The sequence below is a fragment of the Trachinotus anak genome, unplaced genomic scaffold (genome assembly GCF_046630095.1).
Source record: "Trachinotus anak isolate AG129_WGS33_773 ecotype Australia unplaced genomic scaffold, CSIRO_AGI_Tana_v1 ptg000011l, whole genome shotgun sequence".
NCBI lineage: Eukaryota > Metazoa > Chordata > Actinopteri > Carangiformes > Carangidae > Trachinotus > Trachinotus anak.
Window position 1 is genome coordinate 6,648,601 of NW_027273862.1, and position 17,896 is coordinate 6,666,496.

At 41.6% G+C, this 17,896-nt stretch overlaps 1 protein-coding gene across 3 annotated transcripts in view; it reads right to left on the reverse strand.

Moving 5' to 3' along the window:
• LOC139627515 (transcription initiation factor TFIID subunit 4-like) overlaps positions 1-17,896 on the reverse strand; it is an 83,241-nt gene that overhangs the window by 14,567 nt on the left and 50,778 nt on the right. For all 3 annotated transcript variants that reach the window (XM_071488321.1, XM_071488322.1, XM_071488320.1), the window contains one exon: positions 8,378-8,500. In XM_071488321.1, the coding sequence (XP_071344422.1) occupies positions 8,378-8,500 (123 nt within the window). The remainder of the gene's footprint in view (positions 1-8,377; positions 8,501-17,896) is intronic.

A 17,896-nucleotide genomic window follows, 5' to 3' on the forward strand; every position in this document is an offset into this window, starting at 1 on the left:
AGAACTCTCCGGGCTCTCCGGGGCTCCACCATGTAAGTTTCAGAGGCTCCGTGTTGACAACTTCATTAGCAGCGCCCGCGCTCAAAAACTCTCAAGTTGTTCGACAACATTATGACATGTTAAGAATGAGAATTTGGAGGCCCAGAGTTTCCATCTCCTCCAGGATAGAGGACGCACAAGCAGGCACAGAGTGGAAAAGCAGAGATCGAGGGTTTTTTTCCTGCCTATCCCTATGAGTGGTGAAGGCGTAGGATGAGGAGAGTGGGTTTGCACAGTGCGGTACAGCACAGCATGGGGCCCAGGATGTTAGGCTGTCCCCATGTCCCTGGCCAGCAGGCTAGCTAGAGAGCCAGCCATTATCGACCCGCCTCCATAGAAGTGAGGCGGAGGAGGGGGGGGGGGGGGGGGGCGAGAGGCAGCAAATTTCATTCTTCAGAAATTTAATTATATCAAGATTAACAAGGGAGGTAATTAATTTCTTTAAGATGGGTATCTTTTAAGTGCCTGGGGCTCAACTTTGTTGTCAAAACTGTATATTTAACCATTATTTCAGGGCAAAGTTTTAAAGGCAGAAATGAGGGGGATCACTACTTTGCCATGAATATGGATGTATAGAAGCTTCTTATCTAAATTAGTATTAGCACTGTACTAATATTAATGTGTGCATTTATGTACATATATAAATGTAAGGTTTATTTAGGACTTATTCAAAAATGGTCGGCATCAACTACATTTAAAATAACTTCTTGATTTGTTGGAAATAATGTTAAGAATTTTTTTTTTTTTTTTTTTTTGCTGAACTCTTATGTTCTTGTGACTCGACCTGTCCTAGATGTGCACTGTGTGGACCACAAGGCCATCCTGGACTTCAAACTGTCCAAGGCTTAACGCCTTGTCCTTCAACAGCACAAACACAAACATTATCATTGTCAGGAGGGAGTTTGGACAGAGAATAAGGCACAATTCTCTCATAAATGTGAGAGAAAAATAATTTTTATTAAATTCTCTGTAAGATCAGGAATTTGACAAAATGGTCCCAGGCCTGTTCCTGGAAGTTAAGTTTTTAAGATAACAAGCCCAGATCCCATTTAGATATCTACATGAAAAGGTTTACAAACGCTTTCAAAAGCATGACAATCTTATAAATACTGTAACAGAAAAATGGTTCTAACCAGTTGTGTTTTCGGCTCAAGTGTAAGTGTGAACTGTTTTGTCTCTTAAAGGCAACTTGAGATTTATTTCAGTGATGCACATCACCGTCAGGTAAATACAATTAATCAATATTCACTGCTGTAGCAGTGCATAATCCAACTGCATAATATAACATTACAGAATCAGAGAATTATATATTTTCTTTCATGGTGTGGCTGGAATATGGTGGAACTCCTGATAAGATGTAGGATTCCTCTCTCCTGAACTGAAAATGTTTCATTACATCCTTGTTTCTTTAAGTGTGAATGACCTGGGTGGTGAAACTTGGACGTGTGTGTCCGTGTGCATGTGTATACGTTAGTCCGTGCTTTTGTGTGTGTGTGTGTGTGTGTGTGTGTTTGGAAGCCCTTTCAGCAACTTAAACTGAATGAAGGGATTAAAGGCAGTGATGCTGAGTTACCATTTATTTCATCTTCTGCTTCCTCATTCTGCTCATGTTTCACTTCATGTGCAGAGTCAAGATGTGACTGATTGGACAGAGAGCACCGAGACAGCAGAAGCAACAGGTTATTCAGAGATTCTCTTAACTTGGGTCTGCTCCATGAAGATTTGATTCTTTGATTCACTGATAATATGAAATAAAAACAATCATAATATATTTCAAAACATACTGTAGTGTACACAAAACATTTAATCAAAAACAAACTTCTGTTTTTCAAGCTGCCCAATACATTAATCAGAAAATTGGACTTTGTAGCCAAGCTAGCAGCAGCACCCTGAGGATGGTGATGTCGGTCTGTTATCATAACAAATATACCTCCATATCCGATCCATATGCCCTAAGGGGTTTATCTCATTTTGGGATTTCTATCAATTGATCCAGATAAAATGATAAATGTTTGTAAAATCGTGTGTTACTTTGTGTGTTGTAGCTGTCACAATGATGATAATATGTAATATACAGGACTATGTGACTGTAATGTAATGTTATGTCTGGTTGAAATTCCTCCATTTTCAGGTTTTTTAGGTCATAAGTGGTTCTTTCATATTTTGTACAAGGTATTTCAGTATGGAACTAAAGGGAAGTGGATAAATGTATAAATGTGTTTTCCATTGCTGAAGAAAGAATAAATGTATTTAACTTTTCATGCTAATGCTACAGCTGCATTTTAAGTGCTTTAACCCATAATCCATAGTGCAATAACCCCTGGTGGTTAACACTGTGCTCTGCATTGTGCAGGGGAAGGGAAAGTTGGCAAAGTGCTGTGTGTTAAAGCTCTAAGAACACATGGCATCTGGCCAAAGAGCCCCTGTAACCAAGACTCTGCACTGTCTCCTTTGTGTCCTCGCTGGCAATACACAACTGCCTTGAAACGTAAAGTCAAACTAATATTACAGTATTCTTGACATTATGAAACCAGCAGCCTCTCTGTGCCCTCTGTAATCATAGTTTTGTAATATATAGAGAAGGAGTACCCACACAGGAATCCTTATGCTTCATTACACCCTGATATAAGTCAAGCTAAAGTCATTTCATTCTGCTTCATATTCCACCCTGCATTACTTTAGTGGTGAAATAAATGTATAAATGCAGCAGTTAATCAGGGGTTAATGTCAATGCACCCAGGGGATTCAACTGAAGCCTGGTGGTGTGGTTTAACAACAAGTGGAGCTCCACATGTTTAAGGAAACTAAAAAAAAGAAGGTTAAGTGCGGTGTCTTTTCCACTCACAGTGCCCACTGTGTGTATGGTTTGGACACGGAGAGGAGTAAGAGGGAAGCAGGAGAAACAGAGATGTTGAGGAGGATGTTGTATTGCGTATTCAGACATTACTGCCACTGAACCAACAACCAGGCATGACTTTTTAACCAAATACTATTCCCAACAGACTCTGGGTAGAGAAGGGGGAAATGATGGAAAGGAAGAGGAGACAAGCGGGAGGAGGAGGGGGGTGGTTTCCTCCACACTGTCCCCTTCTACTAGCATTCAGTTGGCCATCTCCTTCTTAACCAAACAGCCTGGTTGGTCCCAGTCCTCTGAGTCCTTACGCCCCCCCTCTGGCTCCGGAACCCTCGTGGTCTGCGAGTTTCCTGTTTGTCTGGTTGAAGACCTGGCCGTTTTACTCCCAGGCGGCACATTGGGAGGGACGCAGGAAGAGGAGGAGGAGAAGGAGAAGGAGAAAAGCACAAGACGAGAAGGACAGAGGGGAGGTTGGCGGGGAGAAGGCAAAGGGAGAGACACTGAACACTCCCGAGTTGGGATTGATTTACTTCATTAACCGAGATTACAAGTTTAACTTACAAACCAGAGGTCAAAATTTCTCATTAACAAGGGGACCGTGGAGAACCTCGGGGCTTGGAGACCACTCTTATTACTGACTACACATTTCAATCTGTCTTTGATGTTCCATGTCTGCCTTTCTACCCCCTCTTTCCCCCTCCTATTTTTTGGCAGCGAGGTTGATTTTAATTGTAGCTATAGAACAGAGCATAGTTTGCCTGTAAGCCAGCCTCCACATCTGTAGTGAGTGCAGCTTTAGTGATATTGGGTGCAGTCCATAGCTTGGGGCTAATTTTAATGGTCCCCCCCCCCTCCCTCCTTCATTGGAGACTCAGATTGTTTTCCACGTGATTCCTGTTAATTTAGCTGGAGGAAAGGGCATCAGTTTTCCTTGTGCTTTTCCCCCTCTCTCCCCATGCCTCTCACTCTATTGCCTCACTCCTTCTTTCTGATCTACAGCCTCAAAGAAAGAAGGTGAAATGAATTCAAATGGAAAAATAGACTGTGCTCACTATTAAATCGCTCGCCTACCTTTGTCCCTTGCATTGCGCCTGGTCGAGGCAGATAGGAGAAAGGCAGTGTGGATGTACAAACCAGGGCAATTTAGCTGCTATTGTCGTTTTTTACGTCAACAAACAAAGCGCTTCCTTTGATGTGATAAATGGCCTAAGTGCCTGGATGATAACTCTGTGCTCATAAATGTGTCAAGGATGTTTCAAAGCTCCGAGCATGTTTAACACTGCAGGACGTTGTGCGCCGAGGCAATTTTTACATCGCAGAAACCTTCAATGCAAAACCTTAGATGTGCTGAAGAGTCTCAATCTGTCTTTCATAAGATACTGTTGCAACACAATTTAGTCAAGATGCACCAAATGTGAAGAGTGGAGATCATAACACACAAAAATCAATGGGGGGGAAATGAAACAGTGCACAGTAACAGTCAAATCATGTTAAAAGTGTGAAAGGACTGAATGCAGAGGGTGTGATGGAACAGTCATTGTGAATAAAGCTCTATTTGACAAACTGTATCCCATCCCCAATACACTGAGCTAAAATCCATCTTTATCTCTCCTACATACCATTTACAAACACTGATGTTGCTGGAGAGGCGCAGAGGACTGGAGATTTTACACAGTCTGCTTATACTTTAACTGTTCCCACTTGTAACAGTCGACCCGCAGTTGTTGTTCAGTTGCAGCAGAGCTATACAGATGCTAACAGCTGAACTACAGCCGAAGAATTCAAGAAAGATCTGCTTCTAGCAGTGATGAAGGCTTTATTTTCTGTGCACTTCCTGTAGAAGTGCACACAATCTGGCTTTTTTTAATCAGGCTTCAAAGTTATAGTGTCCACATCTTCAAGCTAATATGTTGAGGGCAAAGGTCATTAGTGCCTTCATCATATTTCCATCCACCTTCAGCTGCCCTTTGTCCCTGCTCCTCATCCCTCCACCTTCTTCAACGTAGCTCACCCTTGACTTTTGTGCTGCACTTCAAACGCATGTGTGTGCTGATTGGAGGGTAAGGGCTGTATGATGGGGACTAGTGAGCTGGAGGGGGGTTTGTGGTGTGTGCCTGTGCAGTGACCCACCACTGGGGCCACAGCAGGCCCTCTTCCAGAGAGCCAGCCAGCAGCCCCAGCCATTGGCTTCTTGGAACTAATCCACCCTGCGGAGCCCTGTAAGGCCCCCTTTGTTCCCTCCTGCAGACTAGATCAGGCTGGAGACAGACACTCCAGTCTTGACTGGCTATCAGTTTCACAGCCCGTGGCGATCCACATCCAGGCACAGGCCCAAGCCCGGCCTAGCCACCATCAAATTAAAGGTGGCTGAATGGGGGGGGGGGGGGGGGGGGGGGGGGGGAGTGAAATTGTGTCACCTGAATTCCGTCACAGTCCGAACAGGGTGGAAAGGTGTTCTGATGAAGGAAAGAACAAGCAGGAGAGAAGGAATATTGAAGAGGAGGATTTCAATGGGAGTCCTGCCTCTCGGTGAACAGAGCAGGATCTCAACAAGGCCATTATCTGGCTCCTAATTTGAGCTCTGGCACAGCACTGAAGGGCTGCCTTTGTCTGGGATTAATGCGGAAAGCTCAGGATGCGATGTCAGAGGGAAATAATCAGCATGGGCCCTTCATAACGTTGGCTGCTTGTGCTCCTGGCCAGGGCCCCCCGGCTCATTTCTGTGGAGATGAAATCTATGACAAGCCCCTCAGTGAAGCTAAGAGCAGGCAACAGTCCAGTAACACCCACAGGCCTCCAGGCATCCTGTGACCCCCTTAGAAAAGTCACATTCACTTTGCTCTGGAGAAGGGAAAGAGAACGCCGCCGGCGCTTCCAGCCCATGTGAAATGAAGAAATGTGAGGAGGTGAAAACGAAGTGAAAATAAGTTAAGATTCCTCCTCCGCCCCCTCTGCAATCACTCTAGAGGGGGGGCACACTGTGACTTTGCTTCTTTATGCCCCTCTAATTAAACATGAACAGGACATTAAAAAAGGGGGAAAAAAAGAGAAAAAAAAAGAGAACAACTCGAGCATAATGTATATTCATGTTTATGTTGTATAACTGCATTTGGGAAAGCAGTTTGAGAAAGCTTTTTTGAATGCAGCAGAAGGTCGCAGGCTAATACCCATCAGGGTAAAACATTCTGAAAGAGGTTGGCACTGCACTCAAGGACCAGAAGTAATGCTTTTATTTTGTTATTTATGCTTTTTTTACCGGGTGCATTACTATGCTTCTCCGCAGCATATTGCTGCTAAGCGAAGGATGTGAAGATGCAACTCGATAAGTAGGTTATTAAAATGACCAATTGACATTCAAAATTCAGGCTTATTTTAGATTCATCATATTTACAGATGAATATGTGGCATTCAAATGTTTCCTCTGCCTAAAGGAAAATGTGACTTGGTACAGCAACTGTGCATGACTTCACGTATGACCCTGCACTGGAGAAATATGATACTGAAGTTACTGCTTGTGGAGCCTCAAACAGGAGACGTGCCTTATAATAACACGGTTCAGCTTAATTAAGAGCAGACTGAGCATGTCACATGTGAGTATGTCACCATGCTGCCTGTAACACACACACACACACACACACACACACACATATTTCCTATCATCTTTGTCACGTTTGCTGACTTTGATTGTGGAAAGCGGGTTATTAGACTCATTCCTAAACTTGGCTAATGCTAAACTGATTAAGCATGAAGAGGATGTGTGATATCAAAAATACAATGGCTCTAAAACTGAAGCCTAGAGTGGAAGCTGAGGCCAACAAAGAACCTTTTCCACAAAACAAACCCACTGCCTGGTGCCTCCAGAAAGGTACTGGCTCATGACTCTAGTCAGAGATTTCAGATTTGTTCATCTTCATCCACTTTGTAGATGAATAAACATGAGAACATCGTTCAGAGGGCTGCACACTGAGTCGCCAACCCAATAATGCATTACCAATAATGCATTTCACAGCTCCCTCACCAAACAACCTCTGTTGTACATACAAACTGAAACTGAATTTTCAGTCAATCAGGGACCTGGGGCAACTGGGCGAAATATAAATATGAGCACATAAATATGAAATAAAAATGGAGCCAAGGCATCTGGTTCATCTCGTCTGAATTATCATTAATTTCGATAATTTCACACAGTAAAATATTTTAATGCAGGATGATGGTAACCCATTAACCAGGCCATGCACATCACCCACAGTGAAGAGAAACTCTTGCAGCAGCTCATATAATCATTCCCACTATTTTCACTATTTTTTTGGATATGCTGATGTTGAATACTATTTTTATCTTTGGGTGATACTGTTACTCTAAAACCATGTCCATCCTTCAGCTTCTCTTATTAATGATTTCCTATTCTTGATTTATGGTTTTGTGTTTTTGAACTTGTATCCTATTAAATCTTAATTAAACAATTATCAATGGTCAAACAAGCATTTATCCATTTATCATTGTCATAGTGATGAGACTACAACAAAAAATAGGAAAAAAGTTTTTTTTGTAATTAGTTTTTTATCAAGATTTAAACAAAAGTATTGGGTTGGAGTAACAAGTTTGCTGAACCACATGAAAAATACATGAGTGGTATCTCATACATTGACTCTCACATTCTGCTCACCTCAGTGAACATTACAGTCTATAATATGTGTGTTTTCCACGTGACAACTGACTAGTGAGCCAAAGAGAAAGTTTTATTTTTGTTTCCAATCTCCAAAACTAGTGTCAAACTGCAATGCCACAGCCAACTGTGGGTTATTGATCAATTGTCCTGAGAGAAAAGTCAGTCACTGCACATATGTTAACAATGACAGAAAACTCCTGCAACTATCAAGATTTGGCTGCTGTAAACCTTGACCTACACACACAACAGGTTTGGAGCTGTGGATCTGGAAAACGCTCTGCATTAAAACAAAAAGTGAGTGAGTATACAGTGAGTCATTTCTTGCATACCATCTACCAACCCTCCATCTTTGAACTTACCACAGTCAGGGATGACAGAAAAAGAAAAAATTACCACAGAATGCTGCCTACACAAGAAATATAATGCAAGGAAATATTATTTTTTTTAAAAGAAAAAAAAGAACCAAAACATTTATTTTGGACTACAGTATTCTTCTTCCCAGTTGGTAGGTTGTCATTATGTTGTGCAAATATATCATCATCATAAATGAATCTTGCTCTGCTTGTCCTTGAAACTATCAGAAATGGTAAAACATATTCTCTATTATACTATAAGGTTTGCAAGATAAACACAGTATAATGGTGCTGTATACTGTGCTGTATAGTATAACTTTACATCAGTACTATTACTATTCCATCAGCTATTGGTTAAACCAGCGTTGTCTAGCGCAGACATCAACTCACCAACTGGATAAGGATAAAAAATTAGATAGATTAGATAGATAGATATAGCCATTAAGTGAGTCTGCTTCTTACCTCGGTCCCTGATGGGGTGGCCCCTGGTGAATCTACCTTGCGTTTTTTGCGGGGTCCAATGGCAGCCAGTGCTGTAAGGTTGGCATCTCGCTGCCTCATCTGCGCCAGTTCCTGTTGTTGCATCTGGTGATGACACAAGAACACAAGGGTCAGAAAATAACCCCCTTATTCTGTATTTGGTGTTGTGTTGCCCGAGTATCACGTGCACCTGTTTGAATAAGAAAGTACATCAGGTAGCAGGTATCAATGTGCACCAGTGACACCAATGCCAACCTAACAACCTATATACATTTAATGTCTGCTCAGAAGAAGTGAATTTTACACAAATATGTATTATGTGTTATATTTACAAATGTATAATATGTCCCATATGTGATGGCTTTGAGGATTACAGGAAGTTAGGAACTTTTCTACTTGGTAGCACTGACAGTCTTAAACTTTAAAACATCACTCTCTCTCTCTGAATATCTTAACCAAATTAAGAGGCACCATGGCAGTTATTTCCAGCCACAAAAGTGAACCAAGAAACACAAGATTTGAATTTTAGATCACATAGTTTCAATTTTAGGAGCATTTTTTACCCAGAACTGTCCCACTTTGAAGCTCTCTCAGACTGAGGGAACACTGAGACAAGAGAGGGATCAAATGTAAAAATGAAAACGCAGGGGAGTGAAGGAGAAATATACCCCTCTTCAACCTTGTGTCTGTCTATCCATGTGCTGTATAAGCTCTCTTGAGCTGGAACAAAATGGAAGCCTGTTGTCAGCCATTAACAGAGCTTCTGTCAAAGATTGTGTACGTGTTTGTAGTCACAAGGTCCCATTGTGATTTTTGCAGTTTGTGATATATAAGGGGGAGGTTGTGGGGAGGCACTGCCCAAGGTAATGTCATGTCTGGCCGCAGGGCAGAGGGGGAACCCAGCGTTGCTTGGAGCTGCCCTTTCTATTGGGTGGATGTGTGAGGGCCTAGGGCCATGGCACAGAGGGTGTCAACACTCCCTCCAACATGCAAACACAGTACACACACACACGTGCCTATCAATCTTGGCCACAGCACTGGGAATGCCTACCAACCAGCTTGCCTGCACGCCTGCCCGCTGGGGGAGAGAGGCCTGGGTTGAAGCGAACAGGGACAATCAATGTGCGCTTTCATGTCTTTCATGTTCTTTTATGTTATCTCTCAGCATGTGTTCGCGGGGCGCTGGTGTTTGTGTGCAGCATGTATGCACGGGTTCTGATCAGGGGAAAAATTTCCCGTTACTTTCAGATGGCACATTGTAAAAGGTTGCTTTGGTGTACAAAGTCTGATCTAAAATGTGCATGCACTTGGCTCTGATTTTTTCCTAAAACCCCGCTGGCAAGGCATGCCCTTTAGGGTGTTGCCACTTCACATTTAGCATGGCGGAACTGTTGAAAGATCCAAACACGCTGACAACACAAAGTAGGGGAAATAATAGCAGTGAGTAGCAACCAGCTGAATATCTGAACTGCATTTAATCCTCCTGTTTTTAAAAGAGACAGGGGTGAAAATAGAGATGATGTAGTTAAAACAAATACTAACTAATAGCCATGAAGTGAATTCAGGGAGTGTTGAGTTGGCAGTCAGGTTCTTAACACTGTGCAAATTCAGTGCATTCAGAAACCGGGGATCATGACTGGATGTGGCAAACAGGGTGGAGATGATTATTGCCGCTGTCCACATGGCAAATGTAGCATTAATGTTATCAATGCTAACCTTATTAGGCCTTGCCACAAACAACACACAAATCTCTCCAGGCCTGAGAGAGCAAGAGAGAGAGAGAGGGAGAGAGACAGAGAGAGAGAAAGAGGTCTGCTATCTCACTGATGGAACCAGGATGATCTCTGCCTGGCAGTTGGCACCAGGCATGGGCTCCCAGCGCCCACAGCAACTGCCTGCATTTTCAGATTTATGACTGTATGATAAATGAAGACTTCATTTTACCATCTGCAACCCTCCAGTCTGTGTTTCCTGTCAGTGTAGAGGCCGCCATGACACTGGGAGACTGATTTCTGATTTCAATCTGGTGCCACTATGCCGAGTCTACCGTCCTTCCTTTGACGACTGCCAGCTGATACAAGCCAGAGTTGGGCCAGGCTTTGATAGATTTGTTTTCCCTTAGAAGTTTTTTTAAAAATATATTTTACAACTACCATTTAATTCAAACGTTCACATTGAGTACATTCATCTAGACACACAGGTGCTCAAATGCTATGAAGCAGTTGTAGCAGTGTGAAGGAATGTGGATACAACAAATTTCAGTCTTTTGGTACCATATATATATATATATGAACACTATTTGTCTGTTATGGAACTGGTCATGATTATTGAATGATTTTGGAGTATTACATAAGATATTTATATATATTTGTAAGATATCATATAAGATCTCAGAGACAGATATGAAAATCAAAACTGTGACCTACATGTACCGTATTTTCCGGACTATAAGGCGCACTTAAAAGCCTTTAATTTTCTCAAAAAACGACAGTGCGCCTTATAATCCGGAGCGCCTTATATATGGATTAATTCTGGTTGTGCTTACTGACCTCGAAGTGATTTTGTGTGGTACACGGCGCTCACGGCGCTCTGTCAAAATGTTTTAGTACGACTTTGGTAAACTACAAAGCCGCACCGCTTGCAGCATTACGGCTATCGTAGTCAGGAGCGTCGCGGAGTAATACATACTGTGCTTCACCATAATATTACAGTGTGTGTGTGTATAAGGACCTATAAGGAGTTATTGTGAATACGCTAACGTTTGATTTAGCGGTATCAGACTGTGTTTTTTTAAGTGTTACAACTGAACAAGGTTGGGAGTTATTGTGAACGCGTTTAATAAAGTTTGACTTATCTGACTGTTTTGTTTCGCTTAATGCGCCTTATAGTCCGGTGCGCTTTATATATGAAAAAAGTTCGCAAATAGACCATTCATTGACAGTGCGCCTTACAATCCAGTGCGCCCTATAGTGCGGAAAATACGGTACAAGACTCTCTCTCTACTTTAAGGACTATCCTGTCCACAACCATCTCCAAAAACTGCAAAGGTCACAACAGAGATTAATCCCAGACTGGGAGAACAACCAGCTGGCAGGATGCATACATTTGCCAGATCCGATCAATGGTACCACATAAATACCTGCTGTTCCAAAGTCACATAAATACCAGTGCTTCCAGTCTGCCTGTATGCCCTTTTGAAGCAGCGAACTGGGATTTGTCAAGTCAAATTATTAGCAAAGGTCAGGAGATGTAGAACATTTTCGAGATACACACAGAATCAATCTACAGTTTTGTTAGAAAAAAGGTTTTAATCTTGATGCAAAAAGCACAATGTGATTATGTTACGGCCGGTTGGGTGAAATGGGACGTGCATGGAAATACAAAGATGTACATCTCTGGGGAAACACTTCTCCAACAGATGCTGACTGCCCTGCCAAATCCATTTCAGTTAACACTATGATGACATCACCCAGTGTTTTATGACAGTAAAAACTACATTACCCAGCACCCACACCAAAAATGTAGTATCTTCTTTTTGGCTATGAAGCTGAATGAAATATATTAAATATGCTTGAAGAGTCCATCCAGATGACGAAAAAAATTTATTAATCAGATTATTTGTATCATGGATTTATGGACTGAAACTTCTAGTTTGAGGGTATGGGATGTTAATATTTATCAGACATTACTAATGTCCGTTATTTCCTTATGGACTCGACTTATTGTGGCCCTGTTATGTTCACTACATTCAAATAAAATTCACATCCACTTCCCAGATGGAGGTTTTCTCCCGTTCACAATTTACTTATGCATTAACTTTGATTTATTTAGTTCAGATAAAATCTGTTGCTTTAATTTTACAGCCCACCTCACATTAGATTGCTTGTATTTTTATGAGTAAGAACAAATCAGTTGTCTGCACATGTTTTATTCTCTTTATGCACATTATTATAAACAAATACTAATACAAATTTAAGCAAGAGTGTGCAAGTGAAAATAATCAGATCTATTTGGCTGTCTCACTGTTGTTTTCTGTCGTCACCTGTTTTTTGAATTATTTACAAGTCTAACTTCAGCTCTGTACCCTTTATAGATCGGTAAAAATGTCTGTCAAGACCTAAATAAGCAATAACAGTCCTTGTTCTCAACACAGAATAAAGAGCAGTAGTTTCTCTCATGATGCAAAAATGTCCAAAATATGGCAAGAACCTCCGAGCGGTCTTATATGCTTGGAGTGAAGGGGAGGATGAGCTGCGGGAGCCATGATGGCCAACCTGCCATTCTCCATCTCTGCTGTTTTTAACAAAAGCTTTTCTCTCCCTCCTCCCTCCCTCCTCCTGGCCTGAGGGGCCGCTCCTGGCCCCCCAGACGCTTACAGACAGATGTCCTTGGTAGAGCAGAACACGCTCTGCTTGACGTCACAAGCAGCTAGGGGGCTGTGAAGGAAGCTAAAGGGCTCTCTGCCCTGCAAAGACCACAGTATAAAAGGCAGACCATGGGTTTTGAGTTGGCCTGTCTCTTACCCTCCCCCTAGCCAGCTTTGGTCCAACAAGACACAGCAGGGAGCTTCTCAGTATATAGACATGACATATGCCACTTTGGTGAAGGCTTTAATTTGGTGTCGGTGGCTCCAGTGGAAATCAAATCCCTTGTCATGGTTTTCACCTTTGCACCGCTAGTCTATGGGCAGAGCTATATTCATATGCATATACAATGATAGAAAACCTAGTTATGGTCAAATGCTGAGGGGAGCCTTCTCAGGAGACTGCTGCACTGAACGTTGCACTTTCTGCACTTTACACCTTTAAAAATGCTAACTCCACTGGTGTGGACAATGTTTATATTAGCACAGTGTTCAATTAGCACCAGTAATAATGGCATTCAGTGTCAGCAATGTATGAGAAAGGCTTGAAGGATTTCACTGGCACTGTATAAACTCCAGAAACAACCAGAAACTTAAAAACATTTATCTGTTGTCAGGTATATCAGCACCAGAGGAGCAGGACACATGGGTCCGGTATCACAGGGCATCGGCATCGTACACCAGCATCATTGTTGGGCGGCACTTACAATGATTTCAGTTATCTACTGTAAAGTATGCTGGGCTTGAGGCATCCTGGTGGCTTAGTGGTGCAAGACACTGATCGTGTAATTACGAAAACGCCAGTTTGAGTCCGACCACGACATTTATTTCATGTTGTTTCTCCTCATTTACTGTCAAGTACTATCGCCAAAAACAGTAGCAGTGGATTTTATGCCATGGTTCTTCTATTTTGATAATATTACACTGGTTGTCATGGTGACATGTTTGTTGGCTTGTGGGTCCAGTCATTTTGGGATGCATGCAGATTGTTAGCAAAGATAGGGGTACACAAAAAGGTACATCATGCGAAGACAGAATAATTTTCATGATTTCAATCATTTATTAAGATATAATACTAAATCAAACCAAAATTGAAGCCAATAGCCCATTGAAGGAATGTTTAACACTTAAGTCATGCTAGTTGCCTCTTGGTCTGTACGCTGGTCTGCCACTTGGTCGGATTTTCATGAAACTTAGTAGACATTGGGTCCTGGGATAAATCGTTATGACTTTAGTGATCCTCTGACTTTTCCTCTTGCACCATCATCAGGTCAAAGCTCCAGTTTTCTCACTTTGTTCATAACCAAACATTTGCAAAATGAAATACAATATCATCAATATCATTACATTATTAGCCTCAGCTGTACTTTGTGCTAATTAATTAATGTTAGCATGCTAAAATCTATTAGCATGCTAACATTATTTATGTTAGCATGCTACTTATGCTTATTATAGTAAGATGGTGACTGTGATCAACAGAATATCTGGATATCATCATCCTGTTGCCATTGTCACTGTGAGCATGTTAGTGTGCTGACGTTACAGCCTCGCAGAGCTTGTAGCATGGCTGTAGACTTGTGTTTTCACATTAATCGTACTTAACTTTTTGATGACTTAGAACTAGATATAAACATAATCAAATACGCATAAAAATATAATATTGACTCATCTCCACAAAATTTCTTAGTTTGAGTTTAAATTAAGATCAAATACATGTATACAAATGTTTCATGAATGAGGCCCAGTGGAAATTGTCAGATGAAAGGGTTTTTTCTCAAACATGAATTATAAAATACTATTTTGTATTCCAAATTCAATGTTCAGTAGCAGGTATCTGTAACACTGCACGTTCCTTTGTGAAAGTTTCCTACTACTTAACATGAGTGTGTGTTGACATTTTAAGTGTTTTATGCATGTCTGTTACCCATGGATCTCATTCACCTGACACCCACATGGCCGACATTACGAGAACATCTGTGAGCTGCATCTTGAGGCCTTTCTTCATGTGAAGTGCCTGGCAGTTAGTTTGCTGCAGGGAGAAGAGCCATTTGCACTAACCAATCAGGTTTCACTTCTCCATCTGCACTCAGACGCTATAAAGAGACGAGTTCAGCCTCGACCTGCTAATGCAGGCAAGTCTTTGTGTTAAAACTGGATAGAGACATGTATGACTTCATCACCACAACACAGTAATTACACTAGGCAGTGTTCCTCAAGATTAAATAATGAATATATATATAAAGATATACATATGCAAGATGTTAAGTGCAATACTGAGATCTGTCATGTCTCATTGCCCTTGTAGGTATAAAGTTGCACTGTATTGTATTGAGTCTATAATTCATAGTATACAGAGTCATATGCAAAGACTCTCTACATATCACCCAGTATGTTGTTCCAACCCACATGTACCAGAATATATTGACAATTTGCATAATTTACCAATACTAATCATCGTGAATAACAGATCATAAATTTAAAAAGTGTATAAAAGAGATTAAAAATTGCTCTAAAATTCAGTTTCATCACCTTTTTTCACACATAAATCTCCTAAAATATTTCAGTAAGTCTGTTTGTGATTGTATTATTTTACCTACGGAGATTAATTCAAAATACATGCATGAGCTAATAGTCTTGGCTCAGAGTGCTCCATTTCCTCTGAAGCTGTGTATGTCAGAAGTGTTTCCAGGGCCAAGGACCAATTATTCAGAGCCCTCAGCCGTCCCTGGGGCTAAGGTCATTATGTGAGTGTCACTATCATGACCCTATGGTTCCTCTTCATCTGCAACTTATTTGCAAGAATTAAACTGTGCAGAGGGAGACTGTGTGAAATATGTGGATAAATTGAATACATCTAAAAGACTCAATGCCTCTCCTTCAGAGTGAGTATTATTTTTAAAAATAATAACATTTGCGCTACACATTTTTGGCAGGGAACAGTGTTTAATGAAGGAGCCAGAAATCAGTGTTAAGCAGATTCTGACGGTGTCACACCGGAGCGACGGGGGGAGAGTGGTGATCATTAAAAATACTGCTTATCTAAGTGAAAATTTCCTACTTTAAATGTTCTCTCGCTTTGTCTCATTCTATGCTGCCGTGCTTCGTCTAGCAGTCTTCTCTCTCCCTGTTTCTCTCTCTTTTTTTTAACATTTAGATTCGCCGCTCGTCACCTTCTATTGATCACGCCTAATTTGCATCCAGGAAAAGATGAGAACTCAGATATTCACACTCCGAGAGAGGACGATCTCAATGATTTATTCATTTCCAAATCAAAAAAAAAGGAGTGAAAGGAAGGTAGATGAGAAGGGGAATCTTCATAGGCAGCAGGCGACTAGCAGGCTCTGAGGCTGGGCTCCTCTTCCCCACACCGCCCCCAGGCACATGGTGTGCAAGTCCTCCTAATTAACAAGGTGAATCATGCTGCCGCTCTCTAATTAGCCAACATGACAATCTAATGGAAACATGCAGGCCGAGCTGGCACACTTAGCATCACCTCACAAAGACCCTCACTACTGTCCTTCCCATGTGAATGCCACAAAAATGACACCTCAGTTTTTAAAAGAAAAGACGGGGTAGGGCGGTTCAGGGAAGTGTGTTTTTGGGAGAGGTCAGAAGGGAGAAGTTGGCTGGCGAGGGTGAGATTTTTTTTCTTCTTCTCTGTTATCCTCTGTGCGCATGGTGTTTGTTGCCTAATTGAAACATGTCCTGCCTCCTGCCTCCCTCTCACTTATATCCCAGGCACAGGAGGCTGGCACCTCGCCACCAGCGTAGCTGAGCATGCCCAATTCCCCTGTCGCTCGAGTCCCAAGGAGTGCTCCAGCGCACAAAGAGAAAAGTGAACCTACAGGCTTGTACAGCGAGGAGAACGAGTCGCTATCTCCCTCTGAGGCAGAAAAATCTCTTTTTTTGTTGTTTTCCTTCTCATTACAGCACTTTGTAATATTCGAAAACACACAGGAACACCAAAGGTACTTTTAAAGCCCGCTTCTATTTTTTTTTTCTTGTAATATGTCTTGAGGTGGAGAAAAAAACTGAAGTTAAGACTACTGACAACAAAGCAACAAATAAAAATAGGGTTACAGTGTACTATTTAGTAGCCCGCACATCTTGAGGACCTACAAAACAGACCTTTCATAAGTGATAATTAAATTATTCACATCAACATCGTGTATGATCGTCTAAAAAACATTAAAATCCACTTTAAATTATATCAAATAAAAGGACACCTGCTAAACTTATGCATAACCTAATTTGTAAAAAATAAATAAAAAAAAACTCAGTGAGCAGAACATGAGTATAATGTTCTTCTTCTCTCACTCCTGCTTGTTGACCACGAATGCTGCTGCTCTACATCTATAAGGTATTGTGTATCTGTGAGGCCAGAAGACAAGAATATAACAACTATGAAGTGGGAATTCTCTTTGAAAGTCAGCACAGAGAGGGGAGGGAACGTGGAGGAGGGTAGCAGGCTTTTGCCCTGAGGCCTGCCTGATGGGGGAGAGTGGCTCTTTGAGCAGAGCAGTTTGTGGAGGACCAGAGGACGAGAGCCTATGAACTTGCAGATATAACTGGCCTAATAAAAGCTAAGGGTCTGTTACGTTGTCCTCTGACACACAAGAGCCTCTCCTCTCTGGAGAAGTCTGAGGCTCCGGCTGACGGTGCTCACAGTGTGGGTGGATTCCAGTCTCTCCGTGACCTGGTCACTTGTGGAGGATGCCAGGCCAATCACGAGACATGTATGTGTGCATTAAGGCCTGGTGCATTCTGGCTGAGCAAAGAGTTGTAATTTAAATAACATGCACATTAATGTGAACAATTCTGTATTATGTGACAGTGAGAAAATATGCTTAATTTGACTGGGGTTGTGCATATGTCACATTAATACTTGTCTAATTTGATTCATGGAATTGAACATATATGTTCATAGAGCAAGGAAGGACGTATAACTGCAGGCTTTTAATTGGAGCCACGAAAGGTTCAAAGTTGAGCTTGTGCAGAATTAATTCTGTAGAGGTTCAAGACATTTCAAGCAATGCTGCTGTATCAAAATAGGCAAAAAAAAGTCTCTCAATGCCTGAAGAAGAAAAATATTTGAGGAAAATTATTCTAACAAAAACCTCTGAGAATCCCATTGGACA